The 24784-nt window shown below is 35.1% G+C and overlaps 1 protein-coding gene across 17 annotated transcripts in view; it reads right to left on the bottom strand.

The window, feature by feature from the left end:
• The window catches only part of LOC149569985 (uncharacterized), a 44197-nt gene extending 37005 nt beyond the window's left edge, over positions 1-7192 (bottom strand). For 6 of the 17 annotated variants that reach the window (XR_016362864.1, XR_016362867.1, XR_016362869.1 and 3 more), the window contains exons 1-2: positions 6781-7191; positions 6612-6681 (exon numbers count right to left, since the gene is read on the bottom strand). Coding sequence is in view for 6 of the 17 variants with exons in the window: in XM_089822648.1 (XP_089678774.1) it covers positions 6612-6681; positions 6781-7054 (344 nt within the window). In the remaining 11 variants the exon portion in view is untranslated. Of the gene's footprint in view, positions 1-6583; positions 6682-6780 lie in introns of all 17 variants that reach the window. The other 11 variants (XR_016362872.1, XR_016362873.1, XR_016362875.1 and 8 more) reach the window with 6 other exon arrangements.
• Between the last annotated feature and the right edge of the window lie 17592 nt (positions 7193-24784).

Below are 24784 nucleotides of genomic sequence, written 5' to 3'. Positions count from 1 at the left end.
CTTTATGATTAGTATACAACACAAACTCCTTAAGCATCAAATAATGTCTCCACTTCTTCAATGCTTGAACAATAGCATAAAACTCTTGATCATACACAGAATATTTCCTTCTAACATCATTCAACTTTTCACTAAAGAAAGCAACATGCTTACCTTCTTGACTTAATACAGCTCCTATTGCATTACCACTTGCATCACATTCAACTTAAAATACTTTGTTGAAATCAGGCAAAGCCAATATCGGTAACTCTGCAACCTTTTGTTTCACAGTCTCAAAACTCTTATCAGCTCCATGTGTCCACTTGAATTCCTTTTTATCGCCCCTCATTGTCTCAATCATAGCATTGCAAACAGCACTGAAATTCTTTATAAACTTTCTATAAAAACTAGCTAAACCATGAAATGATCTTACCTCACTCACATTCTCAGGTGTAGGCCATTCCAATATTGCTTTAACCTTCTCAGGATCCATCTTCAAACCATCAGCTGAAATCACAAATCCCAGATACACAATCTCCTCTTACATAAAAGAACACTTTTTCAGATTAATCAGCAACTTTTCTTCTTTCAACCTCTGCAATACTTGTCTAATATGCTCAAGATGTTCTTCCTTAGTCTTACTGAATATTAGAATATCATCCAAATAAACAATCACAAACTTACCCAAAAATATTTTCAGAACTTCATTCATTAACCTCATGAAAGTACTAGGTGCATTAGTCAAACCAAAAGGCATAACCAACCATTCATACAAACCATCTTTTGTCGTGAAAGCAGTCTTCCATTCATCACCTTCTCTGATTCTGATCTGATGATAGCCACTCTTCAAATCAATCTTGGTAAAATACTTTGCTCCACTTAAACAATCCATTATGTCATCCATCCTTGGCATAGGAAACCTATATTTCACTGTTATCTTGTTAATGGCTCTGGAATCAGTACACATTCTCCATTCTCCATTCTTTTTAGGTGCTAATACAGCAAGTACAGCACATGGACTCAAGCTTTCTCTGATCAAACCTTTCTGCAACAACTCATGCACTTGTCTATTAAGTTCTTCATTCTCTATAGGTGTCAATCTATATGGTGCTTTGTTTGGCAAACTTGCTCCAGGAATCAAATCCATACAATGACTTATACTTCTTACTGGAGGTAATCCATCAGGAAGATCATCAACAATAATGTCTTTATATTCATTGAGCAATTCTGCAATTTCTTCTGGCACTTGGTCAATACTACCATCTGTCAATCAGTCACCACTATCTGGCACTCGATTAGCATTATTCTCTTGCACTTGGCCTTCATTGACAAAACTTGGTTTTCTTGAAATTATGGCAAAACAAACCAGATTCTTCTTCACTTCCTTTTCAAATTGTTTCCCATTAACCATACAAATCTTTACAGTAGTACAATTAACCTCATCTGAAACTTCAATCAAAGGCAACAATGTTTGTTTCTTCCCATTCACCCAAAGAGTATATTGATTCAATCTTCCATCATGTACAGCATGTCTATCATATTGCCAAGGTCTACCTAACAAAATATGACAACAATCCATGGGCATAACATCACACAAAACTTCATTAACATAATGTCCAATTTTAAATTTCACAAGGCATTGCTCACTTACCAATATCTTATGCTCATCTTTGATCCATGAAACATGATAAGGTTTGGGATGTTTTGGCCTCTCTAACTGCAACTTGGTAACCAGCTCTTCTGATGTCAAATTTGTAGAACTCCCACTGTCAATGATCACTTTGCAGCATTTTCCAGCCATCTTACATCTTGTTTTGAAAAGACTTCTCCTTAAAACAGGTTCCTCATCACTTCTTTTATTACATAAGGTTCTTCTCACCATCAAATTTTCTCCAACCTCAAGTCCACTTGGTGAACTTTCAATGTCTTCTTGAATCACAGTATTTCTATTATTCTGTCCACTTTCAGAGGATCTACATTCAAAAGATCTATGCCCTTCTTTGCCACATCTAAAACAATTACCATGAAATCCACTTCTAGAATAAGAATTACCTCTTCCCCGGTAAGAATTAGTGCCTCCTTGGTAAGAATTACCAACTTCCCATTCGGTCTTGCCTTTATCATCACTCTTCCATTCAGATTTGCCTTTATCTTGCATAGAATTGTCAGATCTACTACTTTCTCCATAAGATCTACCTCTACCTCTTTGGAATCTACCACCTCTACCTCTTTGTCTTTGTTCATGCTTCTTTGTCAAGATTTCCTCAGCCTTCAATGCATACTGGTATGCTTCTTTCACAATTTCCAACCTCACAAAACTTATCTCATCTTGAATTCCAGATCTCAATCCATTAATGTACCTTGCAATTTTCTCAACATCATCATCCACCTGTCCAGATCTGATGTCCAATCTATAGAATTCCTTGGTATATTCTTTCACAATCATGTCCCTTTGTTTCAAATTTTGCATCTTTCTCAATAAGCTAACTTGGTAATCAGCAGGAAGGAATTTGTTCTTTACCTTGTTCACCATCTTTGACCAAGTTCTTATCTTCTCCTTTCCTCTCCTTTGTCTATCAATTTGCAAGTGCTCCCACCATAATGATGCATGACCTTTCAGCCTAGTGACTGCAATCTTCACCTTTTTATTATCAAGAGTGTTTTCATACTCAAAGAACTTCTCCATATCAGAGATCCAATCCAGCACAGTATTGTATCCAATTTCCCATCATAAGGGACAACTTCTACAGCAGGCTTTGAATTTGGCCTAGACAATAATCGCAACAATCTTTCCTCATCTCGATCTTCTTCAGGTTCTGGATTATGGTTTGGTGTTGCTGCTTCATCATCACTTACATCTTCAAGATGCGCTCCTCTCCTCTGGGCTGTCTCCACAGCATCTAATCTGGCTACAATTTGTCTTAACTGATCCAATATAGCGTTATGCAAGTTATAGGTCAAATCCACAAATCTGCCACCCTACAACCAGATCCAAATCAGGGTTCTACACGATCCAATCTCCACAAGGATGAACTTCGGGCTCTGATACCAACTGATGCAGGCAAGGGATGAATAACTAGGGCCAAAGGCACACCCAGCTATCCAAACCATCCTGCAAGAGTTAACACAACAGAAGCAAACACGAGGAACAGCGCCAAGGAAAGAGAGAACAAGGATATATTTATTGATTCATCAAATATTCAACATACATGCCCAGCTGTAAGGCCTTCTGGGTTACGGCCAATTACAAATGTACAACTTCCAGATCTCCAGATCAGATCTTCAATCATCCTAATCAGCTATCCAAACCACCCTGCAAGAGTTAACACAACGGAAGCAAACACGAGGAACAGCGCCAAGGAAAGAGAGAACAAGGATATATTTATTGATTCATCAAATATTCAACATACATGCCCAGCTGTAAGGCCTTCTGGATTACGGCCAATTACAAATGTACAACTTCCAGATCTCCAGATCAGCTTTTTAAATCCACATATCTCTTTTCTTTTGAACTCTCCCCAAAATCTGCCCTAACCCTAAACCTAAACACCCTACTTATACTTGCCAAAATGGCTTACGAATAATTCTAGAACATAGAGAAACCACAAGTCGACCCTCATCAAATATAATTAACTATACCAAAATTAAATGTGAGCAAAGTCGGCCCAATTGGAACTAGGTAGAATGAACTAATGTGCAGGATTACAAAGAAACCCAGAATGCTCCTGCATCAGCCTACCTATGGAAGATGCTATTGGGAAGTAGAAGAGATCTTCAATCATCCTAATCAAAAATTGCTTGAGAGCAAGAAAGTTTAGGAGAGGCAAATTGTTTTACTCCCACCACGAAAGTGATATCTATCATAGAGAGAGAAGCTAATTATGAACAACAGCAATACATATAATAGCAATCAGTATTTTAGGTTATCAATAACTATTAAGACGGCAATAATTATCCAGCAAACTTTATTCATTAAGAGATAACAATCTTAATCAAGGAGAAAATTACAATAATAACATGAAATAAGACATAACACGAACTAAAGGAATAATCTAGGTTGTGATTAAAGAAACTATTCTTTAGTTAGCAACCAACTAAAGGAATAAAAAGCATATGTGTCCCCTCACAAAGGACGGCCATCCTAAAAGGACATGCACCTTCAAGGATTGCCAGAGATACTTAAAAAGGCTACTAGAGACGAGAAAGAATCAACAGGTTAAGCAAGAAGGCATTCCAATACAAGGAAGCAAATAAACCTAAGATCAAACTTCTATATATCCATCAACACATACATCAATTATTATCCACAATGGTGAAAGCATTAGACTAATAATCTTTCCAAATTTGTTTTTCTAAGTATTCTATAATATTACAACTACTTTGCGGCAAATATATCGCTTATGCATAGATAGAAAATGATTATCTATTTTATATATATATATATATATATATATATATATATATATATATATATATATATATATATATATTCATATTCATGTGACGGAATAAAAATGCATATGTATGATGATTAAACTATTTGAAAACCATCTTGTAAGAACGATAGGTGATGTAAGAGAGGAGTTATAAACTGTCTACCTAAGTAAGTCATCCTAGGAATGTCCATGTTGCTTGCCCCTAGGGGCAAGACGGCTCTAAATACCAATCCAACACTCTTGGGCTTACATAGAACAATCAAAAACCCCACTTTACAATTTCCTTTCCGACTCTACAATGAAGACTCTTGGCTTTGGGAGGGGGGCTTTTTTAATAGGGAATGTGGTCACAAGCATCCCACCAAATAGACCACCTTGATGGGTGTCCAGGTTGCCTTGCAACTAGGACCGAGAGCATGAGTGTCATATCTTGCGCTTAGTGTATGTCCCTTCCTCCAAACCCAAAGAGTGTTTTAAAAATATTATAGATATTATATGTATGTTATGTATTCTTGACTAACCCTAATAGTTGGAAGAAATATAAGATCACATTATTTAAAGGGGATATTTTACTTGGTAAATATGTAACCCACTATGGCAAATTTAGAAGGCGATATTATAGAGAGGTTGGTGGTTGCAGTGGAGGATTAGAAGCTTTTGTTATTTACATTTTGCAATCTCTACTTCAGGTGTTTATGTTCCCCCTTTGCTAATTTCTCTCTCTATTCTCCACAAACAAGCTAAAACCCGATTCAAATGCCAAATATTAGAACCTTTATTCAGGAGTACTCAAATTGAATCTACAACCTTATTATGCGATTTAATAACCTTTCCAAATTTACCTATATAACTCTCTACCATTTGGTAATTTCTATGTTCCACTAGCGTTGAGAATAGGGACAAGGGCAACGTAGGGGACTGCAATGTGTTTCCAATACGAGTATGGTTCAGGGCCAATTTTTTGGAGACAGTAGAGGATGGCTATTTATAAAATAGGGCAAATTTTATATGCAGAGAAATTTTAAATCTGTATCGTAACATTGATAAAGCATTCATCATAGGATTTGAATTGAGATTTCACATGTGAATCAATAAGAAAATTAACAAAATTCAATTGATTTTCATCATCTGATTTGAATTGAGATTTCACATGAGAATCAATAAGAAAATTAACAAAATTCAATTGATTTCATTGTCAATATATGGCATACATGTAGCAAAAATGCCCAAAGAATTCAAATTTCAACGATGACATGACATAAAATATTAAGATGTAAATACTGTAACGAGACTACTAAACAGTAAACATATAAGGCTGAAATAACATACAACTGTCCATAATCAGCAAATGGTAGGTCTAGAAGTCTAAATCAAGTAGATTTGATGCCCTAAACACCCCTTTCAACTTTTGTTTGCTCCTTGATCAATTGCTCCTTATGTTGTTACTCTTCTCTTTTGTGAATTTAAAAAAGACTATTTTTCTTCTTTTTGGTTATTCTATGCTTAGATTATGTTTTGGTAGTGCTAAATGTGGTTTGGGTGTCCTTGTCGGCCAGTCAGCAATCTTTGAAATTTTAAAAATGCATTATTATTTAACACTGGTGGACAAAAAAGGCTTCGGCCATAGGGGACGGCCAGAAGTTCCCAGGACAGCTAGTGATCTTTTAGCTGTACCCCTGTACCCTGCTGCCCTCAAAGTGGCATTTCAGGGACAGCCTCATTTTTTAACATTTTGTGAACACCATTGGGGAGGGAGGCAGGCCTAAAAGGCCAGAGGACGCATCCTCATGGAGCATAGGTAATAACAGAAGTAACAGAAAGCCTACACCAGATCCATCAGTTCCAGATTACATCACCCTACTCTGGAAGCTCCCCAACTTCCTCGAGCAATCTAAGCAGATGCATAATTAAGTGTAAAAGTCCATTGGAAATTATGTACTTTCAAGCTCGCCCAAAAAAAAAAGTTGTTGTAATCCACTATTAATAAAAATGGGCCACGCCAAAAAAGGTTGTAGACCGCGAAGATGATTTAGATATTACCTAGTAATTGAATCCTGAAAAAAACACAGTACTATCCTAAATAATGATGAAATGATTAAACACCAAATGCAGAACGATGTAATTTCCTATTATTTGGTAATTAATCCTTGCTAAATCCAAAATATTACTTCTATAACGTTAATGGTAAAGAGATACTTTACATCCTGGTTCAACTGCCACCAATAGCTTCTACGATACTGCGCGCCAAAAAAATGGTAGTGCCATACTGGGAGAGAATGAAGCCCCAGATTTACCATTTAAAAAGAAATTTGTTGTAAGGAAAGCTTCTAAAACAATGACTTGCAAAGGAGAGTAGCATACATACCGAGAGGGAGGGCGCTTTTAGCATTGCGGGAACTAAAACTGAGATGGGACACAAGCTTTGCAGCTGCAATTGCACTGTGCAGTGGAATCGATGTTTCTGCTAAACGCCGCCGAAAGATTGCGCCCTCATTTCTTAAGAAATTCCTTCGATGCGCCGATTGGGATTGAGATTGATATTGCGACCGATATCGATGCGCGCCGTTTGTTGAAGATCTGAATGTGGATGTGAATGCATTCCTTGCTGATCTTGAAAATGTGCCATAACGAGCTGCCATTGAACTCTTAGTACGAATATATGTGGTACTCTTCCATCCCAATTCTCTACTTTCTGCCCGTGGTGGGGTTTATGCTCTAGGGTTTTAAGCGTCACTGAGAACGGTCAAACGGTTAAATTTAAGAGCAAACGCAAATTAAACTGTTGCCCGAGCAGGTTCTATACCCACGACGGTCACCAGTGTTATTTTATTTTCGTCATTACTTCTAAATTAAATTCATGTTAATGATGCCAATAGTGGCATGTTGTGATGGTTAAGTTGTTGAGTTGTTATCCTTGTCATCAATGTTTAAATCTAATGGGAATGAGGTCCCTTATTTGTAGTCTCATTGGTTCATAGCTCGAGGTCAAAAGTGTTTATCTTTTTTTTTTAAATAAAAAACTTTATTTTAATGAAGTGAGAAAAAAATATTTTTATTTTTAAATTATTAAGCCGATAGGCTTTATGTGGGAGCTTTGCTCCTGAATTTTGACTTTATGACGGAAAAGTTGTAAGAGCAATCAGATTTTTAATTTTCCAATCATAATCTTAAAAATCTAAATTTTAGGATTTTTTTTTTATAACTCAAGTGCAACTTTCTATTATGTTAAAAATATAAATTTTAGGATTTTAAAAAAAAATGCAAGTGCAACTTTCTATTATGTTAAAATTCTAAATTTTAGATTTTTTTTTTTAAAACGCAAGTGCAACTTTCTATTATGTTAAGATAAACAATTGGTGTTAACATAGTTGCTTCTCTAGCATTGATATGCATTGTTATGTACAGACAAAGAAGGCACCAAATGAATTCGCACCCATTAGGTACTAAGAGAGATTCATTCAAAACAATGTTGTTTTGCAAATTTTCTTCTGATACATACATCGTCACCTATCTTTATTATGTTTTGTTAACAATATTGTAGATGGACATTTAATATTGGTCATGGTAGCAGACCCTTAAGTTGCAGGTCATTCAGTGCGCTGGAGATGAAGACAACCACATCCAATTTCAGCCAAAAGATTCCATTTCGACTTCAATTCCATCTTTTCTTTGACTTTTGATTTCTTCTTGTATAATATTCTTGAGTTTTTACCATCTAATGAAGGGGCTTAAATACTTTTCAAATGAAAATTATTGCTCTTTCAAGCCAAATGTAAGCAGTCCAACTAGTGATTGAGGAAAAAATGGTAGCAATCAAAAATCTGAAATATTCATTTTACATCAAACTTTTATTCCTATATAATGATTCTTAAGACACTAAAAAGATTAATTCTTCTTAATCTTTATATGAATAACTTCCTTAAATATTTTCTTGTGCTTTTGCTTCTTGTGAAAAATTATTTAGTTTTTACTATTTGATGGTGATACTTATATGCTTCACAAATTCAACAAATATAACCAATTTGTATGACATTAAGTTAATTTTTCACTAAATATATAAATGATAGATTTTGACAAATAATTTAATGATTTTGAATTATGTAAACTTGCCCTCACTTAAGCTATTAAATTGTGAAAGCTTGAATTTCAAACATAAAAGCTTTTAGATATTAAAGTGACATATTGAAGCTTATAATTATTTATAGGTAACGATCTTTTAAAGCCATGAATGGTTGAAGCTTTAGTTTTTTTAAAGTGTGATTCTTGGAAAATTTTATTTTATATATGAATTTGTATACATTATTCAACTATTCTTTGAAGATTGCAATTTATTTAAAATAACGATTATATTTTAAATAAGTGGCGTGATCTTAAATGTTGATGAGAGAGACTTTATACATTTAAATTATTATAATTTTTGAATGGCAATAGTCTGAATTTTTTATTGTTGCATGAAAAAATTGTGAATGTCTTAATTTTATTTTCTAATCATGCAGTTTTTTTTGTTTTTTTATCAAACTTTTGATGTTATGGAAATGGAATATTTTCAAGATTTGCATACTATTTTAGAAGTTAAAATTCTATTATAAAATAAATTACTCCTATCGGCTTATCGTTGCATGTACAGAAACTTGCAACTGCTAGTTTATTTATTTTTAGATTCAATTGTGTATGTTTTATTTTAATGTCATATATCATGGTGTTATAAGAGAGTTCAAGGAGTAAAATTTATTCTAATGATGGATGACATAATGTGATTCAATTGATGCAAAAAGTATACATAATCCAATTCAAAAACAAAGAAAATAAGTATATATTGTGGAGATTAGTATCCTAATTAATTTTAAATACTAGATCAATTAATTAATATGTGTAACAATTAATTTTAGAACAAGCCTTGCTTATCAAAAAATTAAAATTATCAACCACCTAAAGTTTCTACTTCTTTGGCGATACGCATTTTGTAATATGTGTTTAATATATATTGAAAAAGTCTTAAGTTGAAACAGGAAATAAGAAGAATATTAATTTGAAGAAATTTTAAGGAAAAAAGGGTATGTGAGCTAAGTTTTGTGTCTTATGGGGGTATTAACTAGAAAAACCAGAGATTATTAGGTGGTCATTATGAAAGTAGGTTAAAGGTATATGGAGGGAGCAAGTGGTGCTTGAATTTAACTATGTAGCATGTTTTGGTGTTTTAAAATGTTGCACTTTAAATTTCCAATGAGAACAGGATACATCTAGGGGTAGCAACTTCCCATCTACAACATACCCTTCCAAGCACTAGGACCAACTATAAGGCTATACCCTTCTTCTACTTAGGCTTTGCAAAACCTAGGCGAGTGTACCTCAGATTCATTTATATGGTACCAGTGTTCAAAAGCATACACTTGAATCTAACAAATAGATAATACCCTTAATCTCATAATGCTTATATAGACAACAAGGCATTGAATAGCTAATAACACAATCTATGCACTATATAAGACAAGTGAGGGTAACTCTTTTAACTCTTTCAACTTAAAAGGGAAAAGATTTGATTAATGATGTTGAATATTAGCAAAACTAAGATATGAACAACAAGAACATCCATTCTCCTAAGTCGATCAGTCCCTTATCCATTGAGCATAAGCTAAATCAAAACATACATATGGATACCCGAGATATACTCATAGATTCAGATATCTAATCTATCCATTCACCTTGTAAACAAAGATCTATCTTCAAAATGAAATTCATACTTATAAGATCCTCTCATGATCCTTGCAATTCTATCAATGCATATCAAGCAATTTACTCGAGCCCTTGACCCAACACTAAAACATGCAATGGCATACAACTTCAAAGCCAATCTGCAACTGGACAATATGTACCTTATACATATATCAACAAAAAATTACAAACCCATGAAGATGGAGACAAAGTTCAGATTGAAACTTTCAATAAATCTTTATATTAATCTCCTTGAAATCAATACATCAAATGTATGCAAGACTCAAAATATACATAACAAACAACTATATAATCTATTGCTCAGAAGAAATTACAATTCTTGTCCATAACAATAAAGCTGGAGTCATCCCTGTAATCACAATAGTAAAGACTGGAACCCTGGTCGCACAAATTTAGCAAAAAGACCAAAAACTCTAACCCTTTAGAAAGAGAAAAAAAGAGATTATAAGGAATGGAAGAATTCTCAGATTAAATATGATGTTGTCATTTATCCACTTGGAAAACCTCCACTTGTTGATGAAGAACTTCTCTCCTCAAACTGAAAATCAAATCACATCATTACGACATAACAAACTTGTAAAATAACTCAACCGAATGATGGAAAATCTTCTTCATAAAGAAGATTAAATATGTTGCACGCAAATTCACCCCAGAAAAGATAGAAGGTGGTGGATATGAATGCTCTGGAGAGTAGATAGATAACCATGGCCATAGAAAAATATACTTTGCATTTATCAGACATGGGAAACACCAAGAAGTAGCCGCAAATGATCAAAAAATTGCTCATCGTCAATGAAATACAGAAATGCAAGGCTTTGCCTTATTCTACCTAAAGATTGTATAATATTTTCTGCCACCTTAGTCAAATCCCATCTAATTGCCCATTGGGAGCCATGTGCTGAATACTTGTTTGCCAATTCACAGGCCGTGGGACCCATCACTTCCTTATGTGTAACTTTGGAGCTTTTAAAAATTTTGCCTCATGATCTTTTGATCGAATAAAGTATCGTATTATCGAGTAACCTCCTTAAGCTTCCTATGATATTACGATGCCACCTAGTACCCTTTGATTTGGCAATCAAACCAATCAAACCCTAACACATGGATATCTATGTACCTTGTTGGCACTCCCCTTGTAATAGTTTCATGTCATAAGACATGTGTTGACTTGTCATTATGTCACTATGGCTAAAATAACTTCATGTTTTCATAGCAACATGACAACGACTACACATCTGCTCTAAGATCTACAGTCCTCCATGCTCTTGTTGACTATTGTGCCTGACTCCAACCAAGTGGGTCCACTTGTTCCACATGTCCACCTATCACTTTGTTGCTATGAATATTGATCGCGCAACTTTTGTTAGCAACAAGGCGACATCAGTCGATCTTGAAAGGATATGATGGCTCTGAAAAAACACCTTTTTTCCATAATGTTTACCTTTGCATACACGTAATATACTTCAGCAAATCAAAATAAGACATTTGGTACGCAATCCATCTCAACATTACCTAGCAACCTTCGCAACAACTGACTCCACATGGCCATGTGTCACAATGTTGCTGCCCCACTTTTTTAAAAACTTGATCATCTTTATAATGTGGGCATACGTCCACCATGGATCCTAGAAAATTTGGCAACCTAGAAACATTGAAGACTTCCTCTGTCTATGTCTTCGTTCCTCCATGTGTTGAAATCTTGCACCCTCACTGCATTAACCCGTAATTATCATGAAACTCAAACGAATGTGTGATTACAAGTACTTCACATCATCGTGACATAAACCAAGGGTTGAGCTTAACCCACTATGACCCTACAACTAAAGGCAAGTTAAGCATTGAGCACTCAGTCGCAACTTAAAATCTTGATTTATCTTTAACTCTTGCAAATCTGCGACAAGGCAATCACAACATCACCACATGAACTACAGTTAGGCATAAACTCATGTGATCCTGCGATAAAGGCAAAACTTAACTACATCTGAAATTGGCCCACTAGTCCACGTGTCCTATAGGCCTATTCCTGCTTTCGTTAAACTACATACATCTTCAAATTGTAGGCATACACCCACCATCAATCTAGGAAAATCCAATGGTAGCAATAAAAGCATTAACCTTGAACTGCATAAGGGATCCATCAAGATAGGTGGCAATTAGTCACACCATCGCAACTTAAAATATTTGACCTCATTCAGACCCTACAATGCTACGAACAAACTACAGATAGACCATTTAACCCTTGTCGCCTAGTCGCAACATAAAATGTAACTTCATCTTTTAACCTACGAAGCCATGACCTCAAAGATGATAACCATTTCGCTCGATCACACCACTGACCACATAAAAAGTTGTAACCATTGTGAAGCCACACACCATGAAAAGGAATAGCTATCACATAATCACACCTCCAAATGATGTTAGCGGTTAAAAGGTAGCGAAGCTACGCATGGGAGCTTGTCGCAAAGTCACAACTTAAGGGCAAGACAATATAAAAGATACAAAGGGCCAAAACTTAGGGATATGAACATATAAATGGTTTTAATGAATCCCACTAAAATTTCAAAATCAAAACCATTAACGAGAGAAAATACAAGGTAAACCCTAGGGCTTGGACATAGATGTCAAGAAATTTGAAACCCTAGGCAATTCTAGACAAATGCTTCCTGATTTTCACTATTTTTTTGGAAAATTTTAGGTAAACTGAAAATCAAGCCAACAACTTGTTTGATTGTCAAAAGTGACTTTCTTGCTAATACTTAAGAAAGCACTTTGTTGTCGTAATGTCATAAATTACACCCCATGTACTTCTTAATCACAAGATGTCTCTTATTTGGCAAAAAATAGAAATTCCACATAAGCTTCAACATCACCTCATCTCCCTTGTCATCTTCCTTATCTCAATTCTTTACCATGTGACTTGTTTGCCCGAGGACTTATGTGCACTTGTGAATTTGAATACTTGTAGATGATCACTAAGATGTTACACCTATTAGCATATATGATCATGTTTTAACTAATATTTTTGCTTTATTTTCTCTCCCTTGAACATTTTTTGTACTCTCTTGGCTCTAGACCACTCTCTTAATTATAAGCACACTCTCTATAGCTCATAAAGGCTTCACTTAGTTAACCTAAACCATAGCAAGTGTATTTATGACATAATGAAGAATCCCCTATTTTTTTTAAATGTTCCCTCAAACTCCTTTTTTGTCACCCCCCTCATCCAATAACCCATGCACCCATTTTACAATATAGACCTCCACCCCCTCCCCATGAAACCCCTCTCCCCCTAATTAGGCAATTAGGTAATATGTTCCCCCTTTTTTGCTCATCTGAACCCCCCAATATGAACGCACGTGATATTGTATTGCCCATTCAATAAAGATCCTACACCATAGCCTTTCTACATTATTTAGTAGTATCGTGACATGTTGATCATCAAGTTCATTGCTCCAATAGATTCCATTACTCACCAACTTGTTCTCACCTTCATTCCACCAAGTTTTGGCTTCTTGGCCTTGAAGAGGAGTGTCTCTTTTATCCATTTATTCTTTTTGATCTGGTATAGCATGGCTCTTTAACAATCTTCTTATTAGTATCATTTTATCATAATTGTTTGTCAATTTATCATATATCATATTAGGTCTTGGTTGTCCATGGAGATAGAAACACTAAATCATGGATGGAGAGATTCCCACGAGATATTCTTGATGAGTTGTATTATACCACTGTCATATTATTTGATGTAATTATTTAATATTGACGAAATAAACTAAATGCCCAATACTAGATGTAAAGTCAATAGGGTCAGGTAGCACATAATTTTATATAAACCACCTGGTGGTTTTGTGGGATATTTTTTCTATAAAAGAAGTAACAAGGGTAGTTGTTAAGGTTAGACAATTTAGCCAAGGTAGCATTTGTGAGGGTTAAAAGCATGACATGGGATGTGTGGGTTCATGCCTATTCACATGGATTGTTTGTTTATGGCTATGATTTTGAAGGCTTCCATTATTGTATTTTGATGGTATTTTGTTGAATAGTGCATGGTGATGGATGCTTTTGGAGGTTGGGGTTTTCCCCTCATAAGGGTTTCCCAAGCTATATCTTGTGTCACATTTTTTTAGGTATGTTTTCTATTCTCTTTCACGTGGACTCTAAGTATTTATTTGCATAAAAATCTATTTTGGATTATGTGTAAATTATGTTTTTGTTGGCTACAAGTTTCCTTAAAAACATCATCTCTTAGTAATTTTACTTAAAATTATATATAAAATGAAGCTTTATGTTCCTCCTATATCTATTAATATAGTTACAAGATTTTTGGAGAGCATACCTGATGGGGTTATAAAATAGTATAGTTTTATGGGTTTTCTAGTTATGTAAAGGGTCTTTTCCTTTTAAGTTTAAAAGACTTTTTATCATATGCTATGTATAAACCTATAATTATTGTGCTTTACTGTGGTATCTAAAAGACATTATATGGATTTCTAAATACAATTTTGTTGTTAGAACTTATGTGTGATAAATGAGATCATGTGTGTGTATATTGGTAGATACTACTTTCTTCCTTCAAACTTTTATGGGGTAAGTTCCTATAGCCATATGTGCTAAGCAAGGATTAATCTATCCATACATTTAATGATATCTATGAGTTATTTAGATGAGTGTATGTTTTGATATTTGGCATGTGTACTAATCTCTTAGAGGAACAAGTCAAATAGAACTAGGAAGAGCACAATCAAGGGAAGTAATAACATATTCATGTGAAAATCCTATCCCAATGGTTCAACAAAAGATCGGGTTAATGCAACTAACAACAGCTCATCTGTAAATCTAGAGTCACGACATGATGTATTTGATAAATACTTGTTCAATCAAGAAGAACATATTATAATTTGATGCATCTCATTAATGATGTTGCTAAATCCCTGTTGTTGAAGGATCCTAGATTTAGGGAAATTGGTTTTTCTTTGATGTTATAAATAAGTTTTTGATTTGAACCTCTAGGGATAGTTTAGAAGTGATTATAATTTACAACAACATTCAATATATAGTCAATTATTTTTAGTTTGTATTATCGATGGTTCAATATCAATAAAAAATGATAGTGTTACTTCTCATCACTTTATCATGAGTTTATATTCATTTGCTCATCCAAGGGGGCCTACTTGTTAAGTGAATATAATTAGTAGGAGTATTATTTCATTATTTTTTAGAATGGATAGAACTATGTTGCTCCTATAGTCATTGGTAACAAAACTATTGGTTTTTAGTGTAGAATCCTATTTCTATTTCAATTTCTGCACTCTAGATTAGTTGCTCAATTTTGTGCTTAAGTTTAGCATTTTCATTTCGATTAAGTTAGCATTTCCATTCTCGTAGATTAGTAATGGAAACTAGGAGGGTTTAGAGCATATACTTTGTAGATACCATTTCAAGTCTACATCCCAGGTTGATAAATTAAATGAGTTGAAAGGAGTAGTTGGATGCTACTTAAGGATGTCCAATCTATAAGTCATAAGTGTAAGTTCTAGTTTCTAGATCAACTAACTGACCAAGAATTTTTTACGTCATTACCTTAGATGGTGTCAATCTAAATCTTTCTCAAGGTCATTTTTCCAAGTTCCATAGGATAGAAATTTAGTTTTTATTTTTTTTTCTATGCACAGAAGAAGAGATTGTCTTGGGAGAAACCTTCCTTAGAATGACCCCTTGGAAATAGAAAAAATTGTATACCTTGAGCAATAAGACCCCAGAGTTGAGAATCAAGAAGAAGAAGAAGAAGACCAACCTATTGAAGAAGAACCACCATTTGAAAACCCATTTGTTGATGCCCAAGAAGAGTTGTCCTCACCACCATTATCCAAAGCATCATTGCATTTGAATGACCTTTTTGTTGAACCTGAATATCAAGACAATCATCTAGCTCTTGTAATTTACCAACCAGGACAAGTAGTACCACCTCCACCACCAAGGATGGCTCAACAAGCTTGGCCTACCTTTCCCTTTCCTATACCTAACCTACATGATAACAATAATTTGAAGAACACTCCTTCTGCATTGCCAAAATTTAATGGCCTTATTAATGAAGACCCCAAAACCTTTTTGTTTGAGTTTGATATCCTATGTCAAAGTTATGACTACACAACTAATGCTCACAAGTTGAAGTTGTTCCCATCCACTTTGAAGGAGGCAACTTTAAGATGGTTTATGGGGTTAGGTGCAAATGTTGTAGTTGACTAGGATATAATGAAGAGCTAGTTTCTTACAAAGTACAAGGAGTATTGCAAAGATTATGATGTAAAAGGGGATGGCATTTTATAAATGTCACGGTAAGAGGATGAGACATTAGAAGATTATATCTTTAGGTTCATGTTTAATCTACAAAGGAATGCTTAATATCAATTGAATGAAGAATCACAAAAACATATTTTCCATAAAGGTGTTAATGATGAAAATATTGAAGCATTGGACCTCAGGGTGGGATGTTATGTCACTCAAAGAAGTTGGAAATATATCAAGACAATATGCCTTAACTACTAAAGGGAAACCGTGAAAAAAGGAAGAGGACTTAGAATTGCACCTAGTAAAATGAATGGTTATGGAGTATCAAAGGTGGAGCTTTCTAATCTATTATCTGATTTCAAGCAAGACATTATAAATAATGTTTCTACACAACTGGACACTATGCAAGCAAAAAGGAAACATGGTGAAGCTAAAGCAATGCTCACTGAATTTAATCCACAATATAGAGAAAAGAAGATAAATTGCAAGTGCAAGACAATAGCCAATTTGGATGCCCATCCAATGCCAACTAAATTCAAAGCCATAGATGAGCATGAGGATGTTTTTTACATTTCTCAATGCAAGCCTTGAGCCCAAAGACAAGGTATGCCTCAAGACCCTTTGCATAATTTTGGTTATAATTGTAGTCAATGGAAAAACCAATATTTCTCAAATCCTGGTCCTCGAGGTCCTAATTGGAATAATAGTTAGACTAGTCGGTCCCAACCTCAACGGAATAACTAGTGGCAAAAATTCTCATCCAATCAATGGAAGTAACCTAACCAGCCATGGCATCAACCTTATCAAAATTAGCAGAATAACCAATACAATAGCCTCAACAATCTTGGCAACAATCCAATCAATGACAAGCTCCATAAGGAAACTAACAATAGTCACCTTAGTGGGGGAGCTAATCAGCCTAATCAGTAAGTTGTACTACCACCACCTCAACAATAGGCTATATTGCCTCCTCCTCTTGTAACCAATGCAAGTGAGCCAAAGAAAACCTAGTTTCCCGCTCAACCTAATTTCAATCCTAATAGTAAGCAACCTAATCAATAGAAAATATATTCCATAACTCTTAATGACATTCACTTATGGTCGAGGACTTCTCTACCTACACCCAAGGATCTAGTCATTACTAAGGTGACTATTGAAAATGAGGATGTGTTAGAGTAATAAGACATTGCCTGTTAGAGTGGGGTTGTCATTGCACCAAAAGATCGATCTATCAATGCCCGATACAATCACTCAACTTATAGTACACAGGAGGTGGTTAAGCCCTTGTCACAAATCCTAAGGGGAGCATTGAACAAATTTCTAACAATCTCCCCCTCAGTGTTACAAAAGGGTTCGAAGATTTGAACCTGTGACCAATCTCTAATACCACTTGTTAGAGTGGGGTCACCATTGCACCAAAAGATTGATCTATCAATGCCCAATACAACCATTCAACTTATAGTACATAGGAGGTGGTTAAACCCTTGTCACAAATCTCAAGGGGAGTGCTAAACAAATTTCTAACAATTGCCTTATTAATTAAATCATTTTGATTTAATTATTAAGTCACTTATTATCTCTAGTTTACTTAAGCTAAACTTTAGACATATAATAATTAATTATTATCATGCAACTTAGGTTTTACCTGTAAGGGTTTTGATCTCCTTCATAAGGACAATTTCTCTTTGTAATTTATTCATTCACTTTTGATAATAGCAATCTTTTTTTTTGCTCATCAAGAATGTCTCGTCTATGGATATGGGAATTCCAACCTCCATAGCTTTTGTTTCTCTCTTTCTGTGGCAGGTGTTTGCATGTAGGTGATTCTTGGGAGCTGTGAGATTGATCTTTCATCAACTTCAACATGGTACTAGAGCTCCAGATCTTCATGCCTCTGTTCTATTCTTGAGAGATTTGACGTTGGTTTTCAAATTAGAGCTTTCAATGATTTTTTATATTGGATCTGGAGGGGAGTCACTAATTTTTGAGGCACATTGAGTAAAAACGAACATCACTGTTGAGCTCAGAGCACTCAAAAACCCCATTTTCCATATAAAATACATCTAGTTTGGACACTGTTGAAATCTGAGGCAATTTTTTTTCACACCTAGGTCGTTTCGTCCTGGACATGCAAATCAAGGGAGCGATTATTTTTTATTTTTAAAGAAAAAAATTGGAAGCATATGATTGATGTTGAGATATGTTTGGACAAGGCTAAAAGCTTGAAAATTTATTCTTCATCAACTTTCCATGCACTAGGAGTTCATTTTGAAGCTCGTACCCAACTGCAAGAAGCATTGGTTGCTTACAACAATGTACTTTTTGTGGATCTGAATTGCGTGCCTTCAAAGGTGTCCATTGGAGAATTAATGGGACGAATTGTTGGCAAGTCCTTGCATGTTGCTTGAAGTGTTTTGTCTAATGCTTTATGTCTGGAGCCAATGAATCATATTGCATGGTATTGTGTAGATTGGGAGTTTGGATTGCCATGTTTAATTTTCAAAGCATTGGGCCAGTCCGTCAGCCTCCTCACGTGGGTCCATCACTTCTATCTGCATTTTTTGAAGGTGTTGTTTTTGTGAATTTGTTTTCATCATTAAAAAAAAAATGACCTCTTTTTCCTGCCCCCATACTGCCTATAATAGTGCCTCATGTGCCTTGGATGGGCTTATTTCAACAACCACCTTTTATGCACTCAGACTCTGCCTTGGGATTCATCTCTGCTCACACGATCTCCTAACTTTGCCTAGAGTGATTTGCGTTTCAAAATCTACCACAACCGTGGATAATTTAGTCTCTTGTTGCCTTAAACTCTACTTCCAATTACGAGCCTCATGGTTTCTTGGTGTCTGAATGTGATCTTGCCTAATGGTTTTTGGTGGATTTGATGCACCATGATTTTGCGTGAATTCTGGATTTTGGGTAGTGGAGCATTTTTTTGGCAACCCTAAACTCCATCAACTCATCCAATGTGGGGTACTTCATGCTTCATGCGAGACATGTTGTTTTATGAATGTAGCATCCTCCCATGCCACATCAGCGTGTCCTCTAAGTTGGCACATTGTTTTGGCTATAACATGTGTAGATCGGGCCCCATGTCCTCCTTTATGTTAAGTGCACATGATTTTTGGTGATTGTTCATCGATTTTTTTGTGTGGGGCAATCTTCTTTCTATAATTAAAGTGGCTTGTGGATTCTTTGGTGGAATCAAATTTGAAGAGAATCAAGATCATGACTTTGGAGAGAGGAAATACCCTCCAAGTTGTAATCAAAGGCCTAAATTCGTGTGCCCCATCTATTGAGTTTTGGATGATATTTTTTCTTTCTTTTCCATGTGCATTAATTGTGCACCCCTACATCAACAGATTTTTGGAGTTGTTTGGCATTATTTATGGTAGAAGTCTAGTAAAACCATGTCTCTTTTCTTGATCTGTATGACATTCATTGATGTTTTGGAGATCATGTGGCTTGGCACAATAGTTTGGCATTTGAATGGTGGTTTGCTATTTTCTGGCAATGTTTCTGAATGACATGAATATTTTCCATGCATTGGGCATGATTGGTGATTTAAAATTGATTTTTTGACATCTTATATGTCAAACTATGACATTTCCACCACATGCTATATTGGCCACCGATTTTTAATCTAGTTGTGACCCTTTGATCTAGCTCTTGTTTTTGGTAATTGGACTTTTTCTCCAGTAGGAGTTTTTTTGGGCATTTTTTTGCCTTGACGGTCATTTTACCCATCAAATTTGGGCTCGTCACTTGCTGACATTAGCACCACATCAGCATTGCATAAATGTTCCTGTCACCTCCTCAGGCTCTATTTGGACCTACCTTCACTTGTTTGCTTATATCTCAGGCACATAGACTCCATTTTCCAAAAATGATATCATCAGAAAGCTGGTTCTGAGCCCATCATAGTGGTATAGTTATTTTTTAGTTTTGATGCTTTTTTGATGGCTTGTTCTGCTGTCAAAGTCAAGAATTCAATTTTGGACTCTGGGAGACATATCTTAAGCATCTGATCTCCAATTTGGGAATTATTTATATCATTGGAAATGCCTTTCTGAGATCTTTTCAGTGATGTTGGTTCTTTTTCTAGATTCTGATCCATGCACATTCTATTCAATCTTTTGCATTTTTGCATTCTAGTGGATATCTTGGTTGTTTTGAGTTTGAGGATCAATTTCGTTGCTTCAAATGATTCATCATGACTTGCACTATCTATTGTATTAGTCTTGTGTCTCTTCTAGTCTATTTAGACATCATTTGTATGCATTCTTACAAATGCACTAAGATAAAGTATCATACTGCATCTGTATTTTTTCTTTCAGTTCTTTTGCCTTGTTTTGCCTTCCGATTTGAGTAGTGTCATTTGAGGACACTCATGCGGATTATTGTATTCTTGGGATTCATTATATGTTGTGCCTTATTGTACATGCACTACTCATGATTAAAGTGCCATGGGGGGTTGATGTTTTATCTTTGTTTGCCATCTTCCTTTGTCTAGTGAATGTCCCTTCCATGACATTAGTCTCATGACGTGTCTGAGATTGATCACCTCAATACACACATATGTACTCTTTTGTGCATCTTGATATTGGTTCCTTGGCATGTAGTTCTTTTGGCCCACTTTTCAAGTTGCCTATCACCTCACCCTTATCTGCATTAAGGGGGGTTCTTTTGTTGCTTCTCATGCTTCCTTGGTTCGATTGATCGGCTCTTCAGGCTTTAATGTTTCATTCCATTTGTATCTTTGAGTTCAATTGTTTGCCTTTGTGTCCCTCCTGATTCAATGCAGATTACAGTCTTCTCTACCTGATTAGGTTCTATTTTAGTGGAGGTTCTTTAGATTAGTAGTTACTTTTGACAGAGCTTTAAAGCTTCTTCATGCTTCAACGGTGTTCTTCTTGATCATCTTTTGTTCCTATCTTCTGGAACATTATTTCCATCTCTTTTTGGAGTGGGGCTTTTTCCATGTCGTTTTCTCTATTTTTCCTCTTTACAAAGATTTGGTTGTGCTTGGGTACCTCATCAGGCCTTGTTGTCGAGAAGCAATTTGCTTTCAACAGTAGTTTCTAGGTTTTTAGCTACTCCCTAAGTTTATTGTAAGGGGGGTGTTAGAGTAATAAGATATTTCCTTATTAATTAAATCATTTTGATTTAATTATTAAGTCAATTATTATCTCTAGTTTACTTAAGCTAAACTTTAGACATATAATAATTAATTATTTTATTAATTACTATCATGCAACCTAAGTTTTACATGTTAGGGTTTTGATCTCCTTTATAAGGATGATCTCTCTTTTTGTTTTATTCATTCACTTTTGATAATAGCAATCTCTTTTTTTGCTCATCAAGAATGTCTCATCTATGGATCTGGGAATTACAACCTCCATAGCTTTTGTTTCTCTCTTTCTTTGATAGGTTTTTGCATGTAGGTGATTCTTGGGAGCTGTGGAGTTGATCTTTCATCAACTTCAACATGATGCACCTACTCCATCATCCACTCATGTGACCACTTTTGTAGCAAAGACTCCACCCTTTCCTCAAAGGCTTGCTAATCCTATTGAAAATTTGACAGTAGTAGAGTTGCTTAATAAGTTGAGGTAGATGGTTGTTACCATTCCATTGATGGATTTTATTAAAGAGGTTCCAACATACACAAATTCCATTAGAGAAGTTTGCATTAAACAACTAGGTAGGAAGAAAAAGGATCCTCAGACAATACATGTTATGGGTCAATTGTTAGACTTAATGTTGGATAAATTATCAATTCCCAAATACTTAGATCCTGAAAGCCCCATGGTTACTATTTTTAGTAATGGGGTTCAGGTTCAAAATGCCTTAGTTGACTTCAGGGCTTCCCTTAATGTTATGACAAGGGAAGTTTTGTCTCACCTTAAAATCATTGGCCTCAAAGAAACCCCCACAATCATTTATCTTGTTGATAGGTCTACTGTGAAATCTGATGGAATGGTTGAAGATGTAATGGCTACATTATATTCTTGGGAATATCTAGTGGAATTTGTGATTTTATCCCCTAAAGATACCTTAGGGAGCTATCCTATTATCCTAGTAAGACCATGGCTCAACATTGTTGATGCTTTTATAGCTTGTCAATTTGGCAAAATGACAATCTCCAATGGAATGAATACAAAGAAATTAACTTTGTCTTCCCCTACTCAACTGCTCCTACAAGATGACAAAGTTATATGGCCGGATTTAGGAGACAGTGAATTAGAAGTTAACTCAGTTAGTCAACTCATGGTAATTGACAGAAGTCTATTTACGGTATCACAAGATGATGATTATATCATTACAACTATTTTGGCAAATGAGTATGGTATTGACTTTTATCCATGTCAAGACAAATATTATTCCTTAGAAATAATCCTTCCACCTTCAAATGCACCTCACTTTTTTGAGACATCTCAGTGCCTTTATACATTTCTACCTCGTGAGATTCACTCACCTCCTTTTTCCTGAAGTGAATCTCCAAAGTTGAAGTTAGTCCAAAAAAATAACTAAATATTTGCAAAAGTCTTTTTCCAAACCACCAACAAAGTCTTCTTAAGTTGCTACAGATAAACCAACAATCATTTACATGGACCTGACATGAAGGGCCTTGATCCTAAATTGTGTACTCATAAGATTTATATCAATCCAAAATGTAAATGAGTTAGACAACCTCAAAGAAGAATTAATCAAGTCTTTGAGAGTCAAGGGGTTTCTCCTACAGTTATAATACCTAAAAAAGAAGGTAAATAGAGAGTTTGTGTGGACTATAAGGAGCTAAATTCAACAACTAAGAAGGACCATTTTCCCTTACCTTTCATTGATCAAGTTCTTGATACCTTGGTTGGTAAGAAATATTTTTCCTTTTTAGATGGGTTTAGTGGTTATAATTAGATAAAAATAGCACCTAAGGATCAAGATAAGACCACCTTCACCTGCCCTTGGGGAACCTTTGCTTATTCGGTTCTACCTTTTGGTCTATGCAATGCACTTGCCACTTTCCAGAGAGTTGTGATTAGTATATTTTCTGATATATCTTCTCATTTCATGGAAATATATATGGATGACTATATTGTATATGGTTCCACCTTTGAGGAGGCACAAGATAACTTGGAAAAGTTTCTTAAATGATGTCAAGATTTTAATCTTTCTCTAAACAATGAAAAGTGATACATGATGATGGAAGGATTTATCTTGGGACATCATATTTCCTCCTTGGATACTCAAGTTGATCTAGATAAGATTGAGGTAATCAACACACTGCCAACTCCTAAAAAGAAAAAAGATGTTAGAATCTTCCTTGGGCATGATGGTTACTATAGGAGATTTATTAAAGACTTCAGTCAAATTGTAGCTCCATTATACAATCTCTTGAAAATGGATGTTGATTTTTCATGGAATTCAGAATGTGACAAATTATTTAACCAGTTAATGGAAGTACTAACTACAATGCCTATGTTACATGGTCCTAAATGGATCCTACCATTCCATATCCATAAAAATGCTTATGATTATACTATAGTTGTCTTGGGGCAAAACAAAAGGGAGTTGTTAAACATAAAATCTATTATATTAGTAAGAATTTGCAAGGAGAAAAGTTCAATTATATTGTCACTCAAAAGGAGCTACTTGTAGTAATCTGTGCACTTAACATGTTCATATACTATATACCTAGTTATGAAATATTTTGCATACAGATCACTCTGCTATCAAGTATTTGATGAATAAGCTTTCTATTTCTAGAAGATTGGCTCATTGGTTGTTGCTCATGCAAGAATTTGATTTGACTGGAGTGGACAAGCTAGGGAAAGCTAATGCACTAGTGGCTAGTTTTCTTTCATGGCTACATGTTCCAGAAGATCCTAGAACAATTGATGACAACTTTCTAGATGACCATTTATTCTCTATATCAACACAAAACCCATGGTATGCTAATATTGCAAATTATCTTGCTACAAGAAGGACATAGACCTATTTCTCTCCTAAGGAAGGCCGATTATTAGTAGAGAAAGTTTCAACTTTTCTTGGATTATTGGTTGTATGTTTTACACTGGACCTAACTAAGTGATGCACAAATGTATTAGGGAAGATGAAACATATGACATCTTATGAGCATGTCATGATGAGCCATGTGGAGGACACTTTGTAGCCAAGATAATATCATTCAAAATTTTGACAATTGGTTACTACTGGCCCACTCTACACAAGGATGTAGTGAGGTATACTAAAAAGTGTGACAAATGTCAAAGAATGGGAAGGCCTACTAAGTCTAATGAAATCACCTTACAGCCATAGGTGATTGTTACACCTTTTGACAAATGGGG

This window comes from Cupressus sempervirens, chromosome 3, assembly GCF_028749045.1.
Source record: "Cupressus sempervirens isolate cs-2001-9-10 chromosome 3, ASM2874904v1, whole genome shotgun sequence".
In the NCBI taxonomy this organism is placed as follows: domain Eukaryota; kingdom Viridiplantae; phylum Streptophyta; class Pinopsida; order Cupressales; family Cupressaceae; genus Cupressus; species Cupressus sempervirens.
Note: the sequence above shows the minus strand (reverse complement) of the source record. Positions and strands in the feature narration are given on the sequence as shown.